General features: G+C 41.5%; 1 protein-coding gene across 1 annotated transcript in view; it reads left to right on the forward strand.

Moving 5' to 3' along the window:
• The window catches only part of LOC308288081 (WD repeat-containing protein 47-like), a gene marked incomplete at both ends in the record, with an annotated part of 63,497 nt that overhangs the window by 638 nt on the left and 40,616 nt on the right, over positions 1–22,243 (forward strand). Inside the window, one exon of the mRNA XM_080729423.1 lies at positions 6,760–6,843. Coding sequence (XP_080585549.1) covers positions 6,760–6,843 — 84 coding nt within the window. The remainder of the gene's footprint in view (positions 1–6,759; positions 6,844–22,243) is intronic.

Consider the following 22,243-nt stretch of genomic DNA (forward strand, 5'->3'; position numbering starts at 1 on the left):
TCACATCTAGAGTCCACCCCGGCTTCTTTACTGTAGTGTACTGTACTGTACTGTACCTTACTGTGCTGTACTGTACCTTACTGTACTGTACCTTATTGTATTGTACTGTGCTGTACTGTGCTGTACCTTACTGCACTGTACTGTACTGTACCTTACTGTACCTTACTGTGCTGTACCTTACTGCACTGTATTGTACTGTACCTTACTGTATTGTAGTGTACTGTATCTTACTGTGCTGTATTGTACTGTACCTTACTGTATCTACTGTTCTGTACTGTACCTTACTGTGCTGTAGTGTACTGTACCTTACTGTACTGTATTGTGCTGTACCTTACTGTACTGTAGTGTACTGTATCTTCTGTACTGTACTGTATGGTAGTGTACTGTGCTTTATGGTACTGTTCTGTGCCTTACTGTAGTGAACTGTAAAAGTATTATGTCAATTCCAGATATTATTATTATTATTATTATGACTATTGTTAGTTTTTAATTATTGTTAGTGATGCAACTGATATGGACATTCCGAGATTCCAATCTTTATCTTTATCTATGTATCCATCTTAGGGCTGTCAAATGATTAAAATTTTTAATCAGATTAATCACAGCTTAAAAATTCATTAATCATGATTAATCATGATTCGAACTATGTCCAAAATATGCCATTTCTGTCTGTATATTGTTGTGGAAATGTATAGATAAAGGTGGAATAAGGCGGATACATTTATACAGTATGTACTGTATGTATTTATGAATGTATGATAAGCGACCGTCAGGTCGCAGCGTGATTTTAGGTCCAAAAATGTGTTAATAATCGACCTGATGGTGGCGCTATATGGGACAGATCCATGTCGATGAGATAAGTGTAGACATACTGTGTAGCGATTTGTGTGATTTTAGGGCAAAAACTGTAGGAGCAGTATTCAAAAATGTGTTTTAAAAAATTTGGCGGGGGTCCCTGGAGCTGCGGGGGTCCCTGGAAGGGTGGAGGTTGTGGATTGGCAGACAAGGATTGTGTGTGGAAAATTTCACATGGATAGGGGCAAAAAAGTGTGATGTGACGTGACAGACAGACTGACGGACAGACAGACAGGCGGTGGAGGTTTTCATAGTAACTGCGACCTGACGGTCGCAATTATAATCATTAGTATTGTTTATTTTAATTATTATTATTAAGGAACTCTAGAAATCTCAGTTGGAACTGTTACCCCAGTGACCCGATGCTGGATAAGCGGTTGAAGATGGATGGATGGATGGATGGATTATTTTAGAGTAAGCTACTTTATTTACTATTATTGTGTAGCAATAAAACACAGGCTTATAGTTTAATAAAGAGCCTAAATGCAACAATAGTATAGGCTTGTCATTCATGATGGAAAATACATTTTGGGGAGAAGTGGAACTTAGCATGAGGGGGAGATCATGATTACTTGATATCTGGGCTAATGCATTCAGTTGACACACGCAGCACAAGCCAGACTGTGCCGTTTGCCTATGTCAAATGAGGGTCAACAAGCTCGTTAACCTAACGTTACACAGCCTAGGATAGCTGGAAAATCTGCGCAGTGTTGAAGAGAAGACAAATGATCACGCATCGCATCGCATTTCTCTGGATGTAATGCAAGCGGTTGGAGCCTAAAAACGTGGATTTCAATGTGTTGCTGTTGTCCTCTCCAATTGAACATACAAAGGTAGTAGATCCCTATTTGAGATGTATTGATGATCAGTTATTAATCCAGTGTCAGCGAATGGTTTCCAAGCTGTTTAAACAACTTTTTTTCAGGCAGCTTTAGTTTAGCGAGAGGTCTCCCCCTCTGCTGTCTGCTCAGAGTGACTGAGTGTGTGAGGAGGGGGGAAGGGGGAGGGGGGAGCAGGATGCGTTGCAGGGCAGGCTGTGTTCTCGGCTGCAGTGAATGGGCCGGTTAGCGAATCGGCATAGAGGTGGGCGGTATTTTTCCGTACGTTCTACCTACCGTTGAGTTGAAGTTGAGTTGGAGTGGATGCAGAGTAGGCGTGAATGGCTTGGAAGTGGGATGCGGCTTTTGCTCAGTTGTATAATAAAGATGGTTCTATTGTGAAAATAGCAGATCTACATGCTCACAATGAGGCGTGAGCATGTAGATCGGCTATTTTCACAATTTCTGCCTCTAATATTTGACAATTTGACCAATGTTTAATTTGTCATTTTAGAGGTATTAAAGTCCTTGAATTGTCACTTTAGAAATGTGCTACCCTCTATACACTTACATTTTATGTTGGTCTGTTTACTGTTGAGTGAGAAAACATTTAGCTAAACAACTGGGGACCCCCCCAAATAATTTGACAACCCCCCTGGGGGTCCCAGCCCACAGGTTGAGAACCACTGCTGTAAGGGAGGGGGTGATTTGATGTTGTTTTTGAGCAGTGCAAACCGCTCCTACGTCTGGCTTTCTGTGCCCCTATGCCCCCCATGTCTGTGTCCGTAGTACGAGATTAACGGCTGTAGGACTGGCTGTAGTTGGAGGAGTCAAGAACCACATCCATTTAAATGGACTATAAACCATAAAAATAATTTCTGTGCGCGTCACAGCATGCACTCCCATCATACATAATACATATTCAGCACAACAAAATAGTAATTTCGCCACGGCAAGCATTTAAGTCATTTAACTGCATTTGCATGTGTGATCGTGCCCTAACAGTCATACACAATGGCCCAGTCCCAATTTCTACCCGTATGGACTAACAGACGTTAAGGCACATTAACAAGAAGCCTGCAAGGACTTTGCTGTCCGTCTGTCAAACTGTCAAGTGCATGAAGGCTCCCTCAGATCACTCTATGCACCCTTTCTGTTAAGTCTGCATTTCTGCAGACTTTGCCTGAGGGAATTACCCCACACATTTATGACGTTAAATACAGGATTACCAGGGAATTGCTCCAAATGCCAACCATGACCGTATGTAACAGCATAAATCATATTTCAAAAGAGAGACGGGTTGGAGAAGAGCCGTATTCGGTAAAGTTGAGATAAGAAATTAGTAAAGTTTATCAAAGTACAAATATATATTCTATAATAAAATGCCTTGCCGGTGGACTGTAGGTGGACGCTCTGATCAGCACAATATAGGACTAGATTTTAACTCATTGAGTGCCAATCCCGAACTAGTTCGGCTTTATTATCGTATCGCAGAGTGCCGATCCCGAACAAGTTCGGCTTTAAAAAAAAAAAAAAATTTTGAATTTTTTTTTTATTTATTTTTTTGGACCCCATCAAATCTGGTGAACATGATTTCAATCGCGATTTTGCATGTTCCACCCCCATACAACCCCATCTAACATACAGGGCAGCCATGTTTGTTTACATAACATGTAAAACATAATGGCGATTATCTCAAGAATGCCTGAACGGATTTCCAATCGGATTTTTTTGTTTGAAAGCTGTGAACAAACTGCACAAATCCACTCCAATGCAATCCAGGATTGCATTGGATTTTTTAGAGCTCATTCTTCTCTGTTTTTTTCCCATGCATGAGGTGTGCAAGGTTTAATCATGGCTAAGTTGACGAAAATAAGGCTTCTAAAATGCTTGGTAGCCAATAGCTAACTTCAAGCTAACTTCATCCTCTTCCTGTACATGCACAAAGGAAAGTGTTCAGGCAAGTCATGGCTGCAGGGCTTCTGCATATACCAGCATATCTCTATGGGATTTTCTATGGCCACTGGGTGCCCTCTAGTGGTGAAAGGGGTGGCACTAAATGAGTTAAGTTCAATCAATGTTGAACTCATGCCTTTTAAAGTTTTTTTTAAAAATCATTTATAGAAAGTATTTATTTTTTAAAGTTTATTCATGAAATACTTTTCGTGCTGCACTGCTGGTATGTACTTAGGATGGGTCAAATGCTGAGGACACGTTTCCCCAAGGTGTTAATTGCGACCGAAGTCCCATAGTCGGGAAAAAGATATTGTATGTTGTGATGTCATGGGAACCACTCTAACAGAATCCCTTTTTTGCCCAATTGCCCATATATGGGGATCCCTGATGTCATCAATATTAAGCCCATATCTAACAGGACATTATATGTGAATGCCCATATATGGAGGAAGACGGCCCATATCGGTGCGGCTGGTTCAGACAGGGATCTCCATGTATGGGCATAAAAGAGATGTACTGTACTATATACAGTACATGGATCTCCATATATGGGTAACTGGTCCGATATACATCACTGGCCAGATGGCCAAGAATGATGTAGCCCTGAGGCGTCTTACTAGTAAACTATATACAGTATTCAGTATAATGCACTGCTAGTTTTTGTACTGTGCCAGGAAAGTATAATTGCAGATACCTTTCCCTCCCCCAGCTCTAATATGGTAAGTGAAAATAACCACTTTCATACTGGCATCTGTATTTTGTGGGTGTCGTTATAGTGAACATTTCGCATGTAGTTTTCTCTCAGTGAGCCAATTACGTGTGCTTCAGATGCATCATAGCCAATGCAAGCATAGATTTCAGAAGCGCCCATTTCTCATGTTATCTTACGGGGCTGCGGTCAGTGCCCACAGGAATACTGGTTGTCTGGTGGCATGTTTACATGACTATTTCAATGACCAGAATATGGAAATTCAATATCATTTGAACTCAAGAACAATATTCATCTATTTTTATTTGTTTATACATCTTAACTCATTTAGTGCCACCCTTTCACCACTAGAGGGCGCCCAGTGGCCATAGAAAATCCCATAGAGATATGCTGGTATATGCAGAAGCCCTGCAGCCATGACTTGCCTGAACACTTTCCTTTGTGCATGTACAGGAAGAGGATGAAGTTAGCTTGAAGTTAGCTATTGGCTACCAAGCATTTTAGAAGCCTTATTTTCGTCAACTTAGCCATGATTAAACCTTGCACACCCTCATGCATGGGAAAAAAACAGAGAAGAATGAGCTCTAAAAAATCCAATGCAATCCTGGATTGCATTGGAGTGGATTTGTGCAGTTTGTTCACAGCTTTCAAACAAAAAAATCCGATTGGAAATCCGTTCAGGCATTCTTGAGATAATAGCCATTATGTTTTACATGTTATGTAAACAAAAATGGCTGCCCTGTATGTTAGATGGGGTTGTATGGGGGTGGAACATGCAAAATCGCGATTGAAATCATGTTCACCAGATTTGATGGGGTCCAAAAAAAAATTTTCAAAAAAAATTTTTTCAATTTTTTTTTTTTTTTTTTTTTTAAGCCGAACTAGTTCGGGATCGGCACTCTGCGATACGCTAATAAAGCCGAACTAGTTCGGGATTGGCACTCAATGAGTTAAAACAACATGTTTTTTCTTTTTTTTGTGCAGCCAAGCGTTTGGGATTCTCCTCTGTAGCTGCATGTCCAACAGTTTGAGCCCAAGGCCTGTTTGTCTCTTTGGCCCCTCCCACTGTCTGAGGCAGATGGCTGCCCACCCAGAGAGAAATTCTGCCCCATGTTACTTCCTGTTAAAGGGGAGTTTTCTTTTCTCGTGATGGTTGGATTGTTGGGTCTCTGTAAATTAAATTTAGGCCTAGAATTATTGACTGCTTTAACTGTTGAAAAATAGCAGATATACAAGCTCGGTGCTGCGCTGCGAGCTTGTAGATCTGCTATTTTTGAAAAAGTCGTGAAAATGTGTGCAAATCTTTGAATATATGTATTTTTAGAGCGAGCGTTAGTAACTCAATTTTTTCTTCTGGGTGGTCCCTGGAACTAAATATTTTGAGATGGGGGTCCGTGCTCCGTGGCCAAATAAATATAATTTTGGGGTCCTTGACATGAAAAAGTTTGAGAACCACTGACACAGTAGTCTCTCAAGAACAGACTAACTGAGCTCCAGGGAAGGATGTTTTCTTTGACGATGGCTGGCCAGATTGCTGACATAGAAACGTAGGTTTTTTTCCAAAAACCTTAGAAGGATTCAAAAGACACTTATAGAATCTGGTCAAAATTAAAACTTTCACGATTCTTCAAAAATAGCAGATCTACAAGCTTGCAGCGCGGCACTCGGTGCCGCGCTGTGAGCTTGTATATCTGCTGTTTTTCAATAGTTAAAGCAGTCAATAATCCTAGGCCTAAATGGGAGAACAGAAGAACCTATCTTGCGCGCTGCCTTAACCCTTATGCCTAAACTTTTTTGCCACTTTTTGTTTTATTATTTTGAAAAACCTTTTAAAATAGTTCAAATAGCCGAACTACATCGACACATTGTGAGCTTGTAGATCAGCTATTTGTTGTGTTTTTCTAAATAGTTAGAGATTCCGCAAAAGTAGGAGACGGTGGAGGAGTAGACTGGCCAATGGCCATCCCCCTATATTTATTTAAAGAAAATAATATCACTATTGTCACTTGTCGAGTGTAGAATTTACTGAATGGTGGTCATGTTTCAATGCAGAAAAATGACCGATGCTCTGCCCTGTACTGTACCTGTTGACCTGACGTACATTTTGGTAGAATTAGTCCCTGTCCCTGTCCACATGTCCCCTGGTGTTGTAGTTTGAATCCATCTCTCATCCATGTACATTCTCCCCCCAAAACATCCCTAAAGGAGCTCTTCACTTCACTACCTCTATCTTTTACCCTCATTTAATATTCCAGTATCTATGAATAAGTATACGTTTGATCTTCCGGGATGTGGGTAATCCACCAAATAGCCTACCCACAGAGAACATCCAAAGTCCAGGGTATAATATGTCCATGTGCTAGAAAAAGGTTTAGAGAAGACCGACCCTTCATTGCTGTATGTATTTGCATTTTTTGACAGACAACTCATTCTGGATGGCCAGTGGGATGAGGTGCTGCAATTCATCCAGCCACTGGAAAGCATGGACAAGTTTGACAAGAAGAGGTGAGCTTGTTTTGTGTCTGGTACAACAGTTTCTTCAGCATTATACAGTATTCACTGTGGTTTGCCGTTGTCTGTCTGTTTCATGTTTGTTGTTGAGTTGAGATGATTTAACAGGGACTGCCCATAAGTCCGAAGGTTCATTAGTCCGAAGGTTCATTAGTCCGAATTTAGTTAGGGTTACTGAGGTTAGGGTAAGAGTTACTGTAGGCATAGTATTCTTAACAAATTCGGACTAATGAACCTTCGGACCAATGCCATGGCACCGATTTAACTACTAAAGCCCCAATTTATACTTTGTCATATTATGATGATTGCCTAACCAGAGAGCAGATCTGTGCCAAGTCTTTGTCTTCTAGCGACGCTGGCGTGTCATTCTGTCAGTGTCTCTTACTGACTAGGGATCAGCTGACAGCAATGACAGGATCCCAGCGGACTAGGCGCTTGTCATAGAATGCTGGCAGACTGTGTGTGTGGTAGAGCTGAGTGAGTCTGTTGAAAGTATACAGGAATGATAACATTACAGTGTCTTCTTTTAACTACTCTCCGAACAGTCAAAAATAGAGCCCGACTGATGCCATATTTTTGGACCGATGCCGACGTTTGCCGATGGAGAGTGCTAGACCACCGATTGCTGATGTTTAACCGATGTTTTGTAATAATATAAAATAATAATAAATAGCCTAAATAGCCAAAAACCTCTTAACTTCAAAACTTTTTTCCTTTTTTTAACCAATGGTCCGGGGACCACCAGTGGTCCTTGAGGGGTTTCCAGGTAGTCCCCAGCTAAATGATGGAGATTTGGTAACCAAATGAACCCTTATAAGATCTTTAACTCATAAGTGTAAAATGAAACCAAATGGATCAACGACGGGGCAAACACAATATAAGTTTTGGGTCTGAGTGGCTAAATGTCATCAAATGGTGGTCTAATGTTAATTATAAAAATGACCGATACATCGGGGAGATAATGACCGATGCCGACATCGGGGTCGAAAAACGTCCGATACATCTGTTCGACCGATACATCGGTCTGGCTCTAGTCAAAAACAGTCTATAGTATATTATAGACATTTGTTATCTACAGGTATTTAAACAATATATAATGTCAATTAATAATATAATATGTGTGTGTGTATATATATATATATATATATATATATATATATATATATATATATCCTCATGCATTAGGTAGATGAGATACTGACCACTAGATGGAAGCAGGGAGTGTTAAGGGTGACGCAGCCATGACGTAACCTCTCTTGCCTATTTTAACCCTCGCGCCTTGTTTTCAGTTCATCGTTGATTTTTCTACAATTATTGGTTTTCTAAATTTCAGTGTTTTAAGAGATCTTAGAGAGATCTTAACCAAATCCATCCTTGTTGTAGGCCTACCCTCGCCCGGTCTTCATTCCAGTCATTGTACACCTGAGGCAGCGTACCCGTTGTGATCCTTAACAGGACGATCAGAGCCACAATGGCCCCTAAACCGGAGGGGACCCCTATCCCACTGGATTCCCAACTTGCGGCAATAGAGGCCCGCCTCGCTTGCCTTGAGAAGTCTTGTAGCGAACGCCTCGCCCGTCTTAACGGTCTCGAGAAGGGTGTCGAGGACCGCTTCGCCCGTCTAGAGAGCTATCTTGGGAAGAGTCATGAGGACCGCCTAGCCCGCGTAGAGAACACCCTCGAAAGATACAGGTCCCTCCTCCTGGAACCCTGTGAACACCTCCTAGAATCCTTCTCTCTGGAAGGCTCCGGAGGTGGAGCTTCGAAGGCTCCGGCGGAGCTCCACCGACCTTCCCGTAAGGATGGCTCTGATCCTTAACGGGGACCGTGTCAAAGCAATTCATGTTTTCGGAAAACATTTCTTTGAGCGGTGCTAACCGCTCCTACATCTGGCTTTGGCTGTTTGTACGTACAATATGTATGTCCGGCAAAGCTTGTCATTGGCCATGCTCCGTGGGACACTTGTGTGTGATTTATTTATTTTTTTGTCTTAGAGCACGGTCACACCGCACAAATGTTCTACCTACGAGAGTGGATTCTGGCGCTGCATTTCAATTGGAATGGAGTGTTTTTGAAGCGGTGAAAGCCGCTTCCAAGGAGTGGCTATTTCAGTCCAGAATGAACAGGTTTTATCTGTCCGTAAATGTGTGTCCCCCATGTCTATATATGGTCATTTCAGTCCAGAATGAACAGGATTTATCTGTCCGTAAATGTGTGTCCCATGTGTGTCCCCCATGTCCATATATGGTCATTTCAGTCCAGAATTAACAGGTTTTATCTGTCCCGTACGTCCAGAATATGTGTGTAGTGTCCGTCCCGGTGATTAAAAATGTCCAATGAGACCATAGTTTGAGGATTGGTCAAGCTTCACATGACAATCCAGCCCTCCAGATAAAATCATTCATTCATTCAGAATTCTGAATTCAGAAAAAACCTCTAGACAACTTTATACTCAGATTCACCGCTTCACTTCGAACCGAGGTTTGACTTTTTTTTTATTGGTTTAATTCTTTTTAATGTATGAAAAATGAAATATGGTAAAAAAAGGAACCTGGAGAACAAATGTGAATTTATATTATTAGGTATTATTATATCTTACCATTTATATTATTATAACGGTATTCAGTTCCCAGTGGATTCCTCAAGGCCACTAAACTGCTCCTCAAGGCTAGTCCACAATTTGCAAGCTGGTATAAAAGGACTGTGTCATTTCTTGTTTTTTGAGCGGTGGTAAACCGCTCCATAGAGTGGCTGTGTGTGTGTCTGTAGCCTGTACTCCTCAGCGTGTTGCCATAGCAGTGTGTGTGTGTCTGTAGCCTGTACATCCTAGACTTATATCCTATAGTCTGAGGATGTTATGCAAGCACGACCACCGCTCACTTCACATTGGGTGTGATTTTTTCATAACAGGCAATCTTGTCCTTTCTTCCAACCCGACCACGGCTTCAAACCGGAGCGATATGGTTATATTGTTAATCAGCTTATTTCACCAGTATGGGATAAAAGAACACAGACTATTTTAAGGTAAAATAACCTTACAGGCCCAACAAATCATTTAAAATTGTATAGTTTGTTTTTGAATCACTGCACTGCCTTGATGTACCTTCCTCCATTTCTGACCTACTGAACCCTTTACACTCCTCCCTGTTATCTTGGACCAACAGACCAGCTATTGCTTAAGGTCCCCATGTAGGACAAGGCGTGTAACAGGGAGAGCATTTGCCGCATTGGGCTCCATATTTGTGGAAGAAACTCCCATTGGAAGTTGGACAGGCTTCACAGTGGCCACTATTATAATAAAGACTAATTTGGATAAAAATGGATTTTAACTTGAGGAAGATTATATTAAAAAAGTCAAAATAATTATGTATTCTATGTGATTGTTAAAGGGATAGTTCACCACACAATTTCTGTTTTTCGATTCATTACTCACCCCATGGAGAGTTGAATTCATTTTTATTTTATTTGTATTTATTTTTTGCATTCCTAAGCCAATCATTTGATGACCAGCAGCAGTTTCCTATAAGGAGACACAAAGGAGACTCTTTGTGTTACATTAATTTGCCATTCTTCAGTTGATAGATTCTCACACAAGTTAGCACCAGAGTATGAGGCAGATCATGTATGGATCTGGTAGGGTTTAAGTTTTCAGTTTTTGAACCGCTTCCAATGAGTGGCTTTGTGTGTATCACGCCCATATATGGTCATTTTAGTCCAGAATGAACAGGCTTTTTCAAAAACAGAATGTCCGTTTAATTACCATATATGGTGATCTCAGTCCAGAATGAACAGGGTTTTTCAAAAACACAATGTATGTCACCTCATGTCCATATATGGTCACTCCGGGCCAGAATGAACAGGTTTTTCCTGTCCCGTACGTGCAAAATATCAGTCCAGAATGAATAGGCTTTTTCAAAAAGCAAAATGTGTGTCCCATGTCCATATATGGTCATTTCAGTTCAGAATGAATAGGCTTTATCTGTCCTGTACGTCCAGAATATGTGTGCGGTGTCCCTCCCGGTCAGATGAATGGATACTTTGAGGATTGGTCAAGCTTCACATGATAATTTGGCCTTCAGGTTTTATCTGTCTTGTACATGCAATAGGTCTCACCTATTGCAGCAATGACAAATAGCCGCATAAGAGCAAAAGCAAAGGCACAATAAGAATATACAGATGCTAACAGAATGGTAAAAAGGAGCATTAAGGCAGACAAGAGTACATTGAAAATCTAGCAGAAGTTGAAAAATTTAGTAGGCCACAAAGATAACAGAAACTGAAATAATTATAGAGGGCTAAAACCTATTATACCGGCTGTCATACCGGCTCTCCAGACAATTCTATACTAAGATTCACCGCTTCACTTCGAACCGAGGTTTGATTTTTTTTTAGTCTATTGGCACAATAAAACGTGCAGGTTTGTAATATGATATTTTAAGTGCTTTTAGGTGTTTATGGGGATTTATAAGCACTGCTCTTGAGGATAACTACATAGGCATCATTATCCTTTTGTTGTCAATATATTCTTCCTGTGTATTTGATGTAGAGTATTTACATCATTTTCATTTTCTCCATTGAAAAGATCAGTAACCCATAATGTGCATCGACAATTTGCCTTTATTTAGAGATGATTCATGAGTTCCTAGTAGCGATCAAGCAACTCAAGTTTGTATATTATTGCGACCGTAGGTCGCATTTACTACCAAAACCTCCACAGGCTGTCCGTGAGTGAGTCCGTCAGTCACACGTCACACTCTTGCCCTGCTCATATCTCCGCAACCGTTGCCCCGATCCATGCCAAATTTTGCACACACACTCCTTACCTGCCAAACTACAACCCCCGGAGGGGACCCCCAGATGTCAAAAATGACCAAATGTGCTAAACTGACCAAATGACCACCCCAACGGGGCTGCTCACGGGGAATTCCCGGGGACCACCGACTCCTGGTGCTCCAGAACGGATGCAAAAGTGGTGGCGCCCCCAGTGGAGGACCCCCTACACTGCAGCTCACATAAAATGCCGTAACTCCGGCTAGGAGCGACCGGGACAGCCGGGGCCCGTACCTATTCGTCCGCCTTGGCGGCGCGGAGACCCCACCCCTCATTTCTCACATGGCCCTCTTCTAGCGCCACCATGAGGCCGATTCTTGCAAAACACATTTTTGGACACTGCTCCTACAATTTTTGCCCTAAAATCACGCAAATCGGTACACAGTATGTCTACACTCATCCCATCAACATGAATCTCTCCCATATAGCGCCACCTCCAGGCCGATTTTTAAAAACACATTTTTGGACACTGCTCCTACAGATTTTCCCCTAAAATCACGAAAATCACTACACAGTATGTCTACACTCATGTCATCAACATGGATCAGGAAGATTTTGGCAAAACAAATTTTTGCCCTATTTGTGGAGATAAGTGACCTACGGTCGCTTATCTCCCGATTAGGGAGTCTTACTGGTATCTTCTTTCTATTTTGTTAGTTAGATGTTGTTGGATGAGCACCTTGTTTTCTTGATTAATTTGATCATTGTCCATTTTCTATACCAAAGCACATGGACCTGAAGAATGCTCCTTAATTCTTGCCAGGTCACCATTTAGACATACTATAATTATTCATGACAGCAGCGTTGCACCATTGATAAAATAATAACTTGCGACCATCAGGTCGCAAGTTATTATGAAAATCTTCACCAGCTGTCTGTCGGTCGTTCCGTGCTGAAAATTGGAAATACTCCAGTAAAGTAAAAAATACCTAAACATTGTACTTAACACTTTGAGTGCCAGCCCCCCCTGGCCCCCGTCCCTTACCAGTGCCACCATTAGGTCCCATTCATTTCTGCCCCAATTCCAGGGAATAAATTGGAAATGATCCGATATTCACATCGGAACAAAAATTGGAGATTTGGTAAAAGAGGATTTCTTTTTTTACCAGAAAAACTTTGGAGTGATTTCGATAAGCGGTTTTGGAGATAGGTGCAGCAGAGTGCACACTGCAAAAACCAATGAATAGCCTCAGAAATCTAGATTCTGAGATATTTGAGTTCAAAGAAAAAAAACTTTAGGAAGCCATAGCAACAAATTGGTAAATGGTAACGGAACAAGAGTACCCTTGACAGAAAGAATGTCAAACCAGCTTTCATTCGGTGCAAAAAAAGTTTAAAAAATATTGTACCATCGTCTAGTTTCAAGGGGGCAAAGTGAAAAAGTATGGAATGACTCAGAAGGTGGAAGTTGTCTTACAGTTTGATAGAACTATGCACTGTGAATTCACTGTGTTTTTACCTGGTCTAGAAGGTCAGGAAGACAAAAAGTCAGAAAAGCGATGTCAACCTTTTATTTTATGGCAACATCGAACCCTAACCCTGGTGAGTACCTCACACATCCAGCATGAACATATTTATGTTCAACAATATTTACAAATATTTCAAAAAAAAAAAAAAAAAATCACAAATATGACTTCACAAAAGTAAAATAAAATAAATGTGCAGCAAGTAAAGAATAAATAAAATAATATAAAAGTCAAAATAAAGTACTGTATTCTAAGGCAGGCAGCACAACAATGTCTATTTGTAGTTGGCCACTAGATGGTACTGTTCACCCTGTGTGTGTGTGTGTGTGTGTGTGTGTGTGTGTGTGTGTGTGTGTGTGTGTGTGTGTGTGTGTGTGTGTGTGTGTGTGTGTGTGTGTGTGTGTGTGTGTGTGTGTGTGTGTGTGTGTGTGTGTGTGTGTGTGTGTGTGTGTGTGTGTGTGTGTGTGTGTTCATTGTTCTGGGAAACGAGGAAGAGAAGTCCCAGAAGTTCTTCAGCTCCCATAGAGTGACATTGGTCCAGGAAGCGAACCTACAGTGACCTGACCTGACTCCTCCGCTATTGCTATCTCCGCCATCATACTGTCCTCTGCGTTGTCATTGGTCTGGTTGCAGATCGTCTCCAGCAGCTCATGGCGTAGCAGGGAATGGGTAGACTGTGGGATCCCATCCTTCCTCCATCCAGTCAGACTCCACGGGCCCTGTATATGATAGAAGAAAAAAAAATACTAAATGATACGTCTGTATACGTCTGAAAACAGCAGTTTTCACTAGTCTAAATAATTTCAAATGTATATATGTATATATACGTGGCCACTGAATTCTATGGGCTCTGCTTTGATACAAATCTACAGTAACTATCTGCTGGCAGAGCCTATAGACTGACATAACTACTGTAGATTTGTAGATCGATTTGATAGATTATTATGTCACACACACACACACACACACACAGATTGTATTACTAAACTATCTATCTAGGTATACACACACGCTAAAAAACTAAACTATAAAGAAATGTATTCTTACTGGAAGAAGTTGGTGGAACTTACAGCTACTACAAACCATGGATTGACATCTAGACCTACTGCACATACAGTATTTCAAAGTAGCGTATTTGATAGGGATTATGCACAATAGCGTCTGTCCTGTTGAAATAAGCCATGAATATGTAGCGGCTACATATTCATGGCTTATTTCAACAGGAACCACACTTTATGCATCTCAAACAGTGGTGTGTTCTAGACGATCACCCACTATTCGTTTGGCCAGGGCAGACGCTATTGTGCATAATCCCTATCAAATACGCTACTTTGAAAGGTTCACGAGGGCAGACGCTATTCATATTTTATTTTTCCTCCATCACGGAGGTATAGAGGCCAGCGGCTGGCGGCGCCCTGCCCGCGAGGGTGTCACAAGTCGGGCAAGTCCGACAGCAGACCCTGTATACATGCGTTACAGGTAGACCACAGCACTGATCTCATATAACATTGAAAGACAGACGTATAGAACAAAGTGAAACGTAGAGAACATAAACTTTGTAACGCTTACCGGGTTCGCAGTGCATCCTACAGGGCGCGGGGAGAAACGGCAGCAATCGGTGCTCTGCCTTCTGGCCGCCATCATACTGTCCTCTGCGTTGTCATTGGTCTGGTTGCAGATTGTCTCCAGCAGCTCATGGCGTAGCAGGGAATGGGTAGACTGTGGGATCCCATCCTTCCTCCATCCAGTCAGACTCCACGGGCCCTGTATATGATAGAAGAAAAAAAAATACTAAATGATACGTCTGTATACGTCTGAAAACAGCAGATCTACAAGCACACAACGCCTCGCACCGCGAGGCGTTGTGTGCTTGTAGATCGGCTGTTTTCACTAGTCTAAATAATTTCAAATGTATATATGTATATATACGTGGCCACTGAATTCTATGGGCTCTGCTTTGATACAAATCTACAGTAACTATCTGCTGGCAGAGCCTATAGACTGACATAACTACTGTAGATTTGTAGATCGATTTGATAGATTATTATGTCACACACACACACACACACACACACACACACACACACACACACACACACAGATTGTATTACTAAACTATCTATCTAGGTATACACACACGCTAAAAAACTAAACTATAAAGAAATGTATTCTTACTGGAAGAAGTTGGTGGAATTTACAGCTACTACAAACCATGGATTGACATCTAGACCTACTGCACATACAGTATTTCAAAGTAGCGTATTTGATAGGGATTATGCACAATAGCGTCTGTCCTGTTGAAATAAGCCATGAATATGTAGCGGCTACATATTCATGGCTTATTTCAACAGGAACCACACTATGCATCTCATACAGTGGTGTGTTCTAGACTCATATTTTATTGTTAGTTACTAGTTAGTGCCTAAAAAGGAGATTGGCTGTTGTTGTAGATCGGCTGTTTTCACTAGTCTAAATAATTTCAAATGATAAATGCAAAACGAGCGGTTTTGGACATAAAAAGTTTTCACTCCCTCCATCACGGAGGTATAGAGGCCGACGCCGAGCGGCGCCATGCCCAGGAGGGTCTCCCAAATCGGGCTTGAGTTGTGGAGGGTGGTCGCTAGTGCTTTGGAGGTTCCAGGGCGAGCGCCCCCACCCCGGGGCTCGCGATCAAACCTTTTGGGAACCACTGTTCTATACTAGGCTGTGATGTGATGTCCTTGGCTCATTATCGCCAAAATAAACAATGTTCTAACGTGAGTGGCACGTAGTATGCAGTGAAGAATATAGCCTAAAATCAGCGTTTCTGAATGTCGACTTTACAATGAAATGGATGCTTCTCTCGTTTGGGTCGGGACCCATTTGTGAGTCGCGGAGACAGTTTTATGGTTTATGGGCCATATATTTCATACATTTTGATACATTATAGAGCACTTATCTCATATAACATTGAAAGACAGACGTATAACAAAGTGAAACGTAGAGAACATACCGCAGCACAGCTCAGCAGTGCATCCTACAGGGCGCGGGGAGAAACCGTAGCAATCGGTGGTCTGTCCCTGGCAGCATGCATGCCTCGCCGTAGAAGGAGCCCTTCTGGCCGCCAGAACCAAAAACCGATTTTTTACAAAATGGACCCCCCCTCCAACCTAAACAAAGAAACTAGCCCTTCCCCCACTCCTCCTTGCTAAAACCTCTACATTCCGATCTCTCTCTCTATCTCTATCTCTCTAAATAAGTAAGCAATTTACCCCGAGTGAGAGGACATTATGCTCTCATAATGTCCGCAGTGAGGGTGTTATCGGACGAGGCGCAGCCGAGTCCGATAACACACTCACTCAGGACATTATGAGAGCATAATGTCCGACCCCGAGTGGTAAATAGCTTTTCTACCACTTTTTCCCGTATACATGAAAGAAAACACATAGTTGTAACTTGCAAGGATCTTAAGTTACAATCATTATTGCCTATAAAACTTCCGCGAGACAGCAGATAGTTCCACCAACAACATCTTCTACTCACCAACAGATGGCGCCAACTCCATACTAATCCATGCGTCTAGCTTACAGCTAAGCTAACGTCAGTTAAAAGCACCGTTCCGGCCGTAAATAGAGGCTGTTCGCTTCCAGAAAGGCATAGGTTCAGAGAAAAGGGGCTTTAAAGTTGGCGGATTGCATTGGATCCAAATAAATCGGCGACGATAGTACGCACGTTAGTAAACATAGGACCGCTGCGACCTTCATTTGTTGGTTGGGGGACTACCTCCTGAAGTCCCCGGATGTACACTGAGGCGCATTGATCTCGGACACACAACTTTGCGGCAGTTGTCCTCTCATAACCTCCGGAATTTAGCCAATCAGAATCCAGTATTTGAACACGTGACTCGAAAAAGTGGTAGAATACTAAATCTAATGATTTTATAACTAAATTCTCTGCTTCTGATTCTCGCTCTTTCTCTCAATATATCTATCTCTCCCTCTGATTGCTGTGTGTCCAGTGACTGTGTTGTGTATATAATGGGCCTCTAGAGTCTAGACCCTTGTTTCTGGGGGGAACCGGCCAACCGGAGTGCTCGAATTTGGTCACATGACGTGTGACTTCACAATCCCATAGCCCAGAGGGCCCTGTCTGTGCTGAGGGCAAGATCAGACTGTGTGCTACTGTAATATGAAAAAAAAGCATCGGACGTCATATGACGCCAATATTAATTTCTGGCATCATTGCCAAGGTCGTGTCGGACGTCATATGACGCCCTGGCACTGAAAGTGTTAAGTGCAGTACTTGAGTAAATGTACTTAGTTACTTTTCACCACTGGTAACTCTAAATAAGGGTGCCTAACTTGATGCGAGCCCCAGGCAGCAGATTGAGGGGTTTTCATGGACTATGGCTGTGGAATGTACTTGAGCTACTTGTTTATTACTGCCCTCCTTTACCTGAAAACAGCTCCTTCAACAGATGACATAATGCCAGGTGCCATGTTTTTGCTCTTTCCCTTCATCATTTGTCACTGCATGCGGTCACTCGCATGCCATCAAGAGTTTCATTGTCTGACAATACCTTATACATTAATCTTTTGTCATTTACAGGGATTTAAGGATTTAAGGCAGATATTATTTAAGAAGGGTCCCATCAGGCACACTCTAAGCAATAATGAAGTTAAAAAAGACTTTAATGGGTTGACAGGGTCCTATTGGGGACTGTCAACGCAGGTTCACGTTCTCTTATATTCCCTGTGCTTTGACCAAGGGGACTAATCAGATGTTCATCACAATTTGAGGCTCTGCAACAAACACTGCAATACAAGAAAGTGAATGGACATTCTTTTTTTTTTTACAATGCACACATACAGTATAGCCTACACATAGCATTTATGAAATACAAAAAGAAATAATTATGGTGATATAGAAAGAATGTGTTAGGGACATAACAGGGATATCAAAGAAATTATGGAATATGTGTACAACAAATACTATATTCAAATAACTCACTCACTGTGCAGTAATGAGTTCTTTTCACAGTGAAAGTTAAATGTTCGTTAACACAGCACATTAAACAGGGATATGAAAATAACACCAATGTCCACAAGATTGCTTGCAGTTATAATAAAAATCAAACCTCGGTTCGAAGTGAAGCGGTGAACTTTTATTCTATGTGTTCCAGAGTTATGAACTCTGGAACACATGGATACATTATTTATTCTGAATGAATGAATGAATGTTTTTATCTGGAGGGCCGAATTGTCATGTGAAGCTTGACCAATCCTCAAAGTATCCAATCATCAGGACACTACACACATATTCTGGACGTACGGGACAGATAAAACCTGTTCATTCTGGACTGAAATGACCATATGACATGAGGTGACACACATTTTGTTTTTGATGAAACCTGTTCATTCTGGACTGAAATGACCATATATGGACATGGGACACACATTTTGTTTTTGATAAAACCTGTTCATTCTGGACTGAAATGACCATATATGGACATGGGACACACAAAGCCACTCCTTGGAAGCGGCTTTCACCGCTTCAAAAATATATATTTATTATAAACTTCGTTACAGTATAATTCAGTATATGTTTTCAGTTAGTCGACATAGAATAACGCGTAAACGGTACAAGCCATAGTAGGCCTACTGTAGGATATCATAGTGTAGGGTTCAGAGCCTTTGTCGAAAGCCCCACTACGATATCTGACTTCTCACTTAAGAAAACCACTGTTCCACACAGTTTGCAAAACGTAAAGCATAAAAATAAAGCAATTAAAATAAAACCAGGGGCGGTACAGCACAGTCATAAACAGAACTAAGGTAGGAAAGAGAAATCGCCCGTTCAAGTTAGCTTTCGAGGGAGAGAGAAAAGACAAATGGAACAGGAGAGAGGATAGAAGAAGGGAAAATACAGTCTACGCTAAAATGTCTAAAATGTGATCACAGCTGAGAAATACTCAGAGAGGAATATGTTAATATTGATTTTAAATGCGGTTGTTGTATGCCTAAATTTTCAGTCTCACCTTTGGATGGTGAAAGACACAAAACCGAATGTCATTGACAAAGGTATAAACAAAGAGAACGTTTACAAAAAAAGGAAAAATTGTTCAATATTGAGTACGGTATTAACTTTGTAGTGGGTTCCACTGGGTTCCGAAGAGTTACACAGTTGGATGGAGGTGGAGACTGGCTAGTGGCTACGTCTGTCCAGTGTCGTGGTCATCGGGAAGCTAAAGTCTGTTGTTCATGAGGCGGCTTATATGCCACACCGTTCACTGTTGAGTTTGGTGGCTTGGATGGGTTCCCCCCCCCTCCCCAATATCATCATGTCTTTAATGTGTACATGTCGTGGGTTTGTCCCCCCCCCCCTTTCCCTCCTTACTTCCTGCCTGGAAACTCAATCTTAGAGGGGTCGTAAGAAGTGCCCAAGAAGTGAGGTGAAAAAGGGAGGTTAAGATTGTTGTATCTTCTGGCCAGTCGTGCATGGTTGGCACAATCGGTGGGGCATGGGCAATGTGTCCTTGATCCTGGGAAACCATCTGGCTGGGTTCAACCCTGGTTCACACTTGTCTTTTGGGTTTGCGACAACAGTTTGTTGATTTATAGGGGAACTGCACTTTTTATGGGGGGGGGGGGGGAATGGTACCTCAACATTCATGTCCAGATTGTCAGATGAGACGTCGTTGAGTCGTATCTAGGGATGGGACGATATGCAATTTTCATATCACGATTATTGTGACGAAAGAAATCGCGATTTACGATATTATCACGATAATCAAAATCCATTATCCTGAGGTGGGAACATTTGCCAAAAAAATAGCCGATCTACAAGCTCACATTGCGACGCGTTGTGAGCTTGTAGATCTGCTATTTTTTGGCAAAGACATTTGATAGAGTGTGAAAAAAGATATGTATGTATGTCAAGTATGTATATTATAAGTACCTTTTAGGTAGGGGGAGTCACAAATGACTTTTGATTCAATCAGAATCAGAATCAGAACCACCAGAATCAGAAGAATCGGAATCAGAATCAGAACCACCAGAATCAGAAGAATCAGAATCAGTATCAGAATCAATATAATATTGGTATCGCTGCGCTAGCAGTGTTTCGAGCTCTGCCCGTATGGCATAGCTGGGTGCCCGATAAACCCCAACGATTTGTACTCGAGTCGGGTTAAACGTACAGGTTTCCTCTTTGCCTGATTTCACCATGCCACAGAAGGCGGGCACATGGGCTGTGTTGTACCCATGTTTGTGCCAGCTTTTCTGTATGGGGTGTTTTTGGCGGGTGATGTTAGTGACACTGCCAGTGTGCACACGCAGCGTAAGAGTCACGCGCTGACTGTCGTGGAGACTTCGTGGGTACGCTAATGCCTTGGTGATGTCACGGCTGAAATAGACTCCGCGTCCCAGCATGCCCTCCCTCTTTGACGTCTGCCGAAAGCCCTGGGCGATGATGTCGCGTGCGCCGCCGACTGTGGTGCCATGGTACCCCACCCACTCTGGCATAGCAAGCCTGGAATGGGAGGTAAAAGGAAAGTGAAAGTGATGAACGTAATGTGAACAGAAGGTCATCATAAACAAGACAGGCATTCTCTGGATAGCTTTTAAAGGAGTAGTTCACCCCCCAAATGACTTTTTTTCTATTGATTAGTCACGCCATGGAGACTAGAGTTCAATAATATTTTTAGTTTTTTGTCGCATTCCTAAGACAAAAATGTGATAACAATAAATGTACACCCATTCGTTCCGGATGGGGACCCGTTTCGAAACGGGTCCCCACCTGGAATCAATGGGGGTAAATTTACTCGAATCAAATTTTTGTCTTAGGAATGTAACAAAAACTAAAAAATATTATTGAACTCTAGTCTCCATGGCATGACTAATCAATAGAAAAAAAGTCATTTTGGGGGTGAACTACTCCTTTAAGCACAGCTCAAAACCATGCTTTTAGCTGATTTCTCAATCCCTGTGCTGTTATTCATGTCTACATTGCTTTGAAGTTTTTAATGTTTTTAGTGTTGTTTTGTAATTTAGCTTTTTTTTCTTTTCTTTTTTTTTATTGTTAATCATGTGTACCATTGCTTTTTTTGCTCTGTAAAGCACTTTGAGCTGCATTTCATGTCATGAAAGGTGCTATACAAATTATGCTGCCCTTGCAACACATTCCCTTTGTGTAGCTAGACAGCTAGATAACAGTTCTGGGATCCTCCAATAAAGAGACAAGGTTTGACTTTTCTTGTATTTACTGAAGTCTCTGAAGATTTTTGTAAAACTGAAACAGTACAGAAAATAGAAACATAATAAAATGAATTAGTATTTAGGTACAAAAATACACTGTAGTGCAAGAAATAGTATACAGTACATACAGTACTATTTGCCTTTAAACTAGTTACAGAAAGTTCCAAACACAGAAAATTGTCACTGCAGCAGGACAAGCTAACATGAAATGCAGAGCACATGTGTATACACACTATCAAACCAAACAATTAAACCAGCTTACACAGGAAAGTTGCAAACATCACACTCTACATGAAATATAATCATTGCACCAATTAACTACAACTAAAAAGTACTTACAGACAAATAATGTCCAAGGCAAAAACGTTTTAAGAAGAACTCTCAGCCGACATGTGTACAGCTCTCTGCTCAATGAGGAAATGCTGGCTCTACTGAGTTTAGTTTCACTTCCGTTTTGCTTTATACTTTTTTAACTCACTACAAGATGGCAGTACAACAATATGAACTGATACAATGAACTTCACTTTTTACCTTGACTTGACATATTAACTTATTAAATGACAGAAATATTTAACCCCTTTTTTAAACTTAGATTTTTAACCAAACTGCCGTGCAAAGGCAGCACACTCCCCGCTTTGGTACAATAACATTGTATCAATACAAATATATCAACCTTAAAGGAATGTCCTTGGACGCAAGTAGCAACATAAGAGTTATTTCATTAAGTCTCCTCTGACAGGAGGACTACGATCTCTGAGGCTGACCTCAAAAACACCTTGACAACTCTGTCCTTCAGAGCTTTGGAGAATGTGTAAGTCTGCATGGATTCAATCAGCTCAGTGTAAGCTGTGGTAGACATGCAGG

The sequence above is a fragment of the Nannobrachium achirus genome (genome assembly GCF_963921795.1).
Source record: "Nannobrachium achirus genome assembly, chromosome: 1".
NCBI classification, from domain to species: domain Eukaryota; kingdom Metazoa; phylum Chordata; class Actinopteri; order Myctophiformes; family Myctophidae; genus Nannobrachium; species Nannobrachium achirus.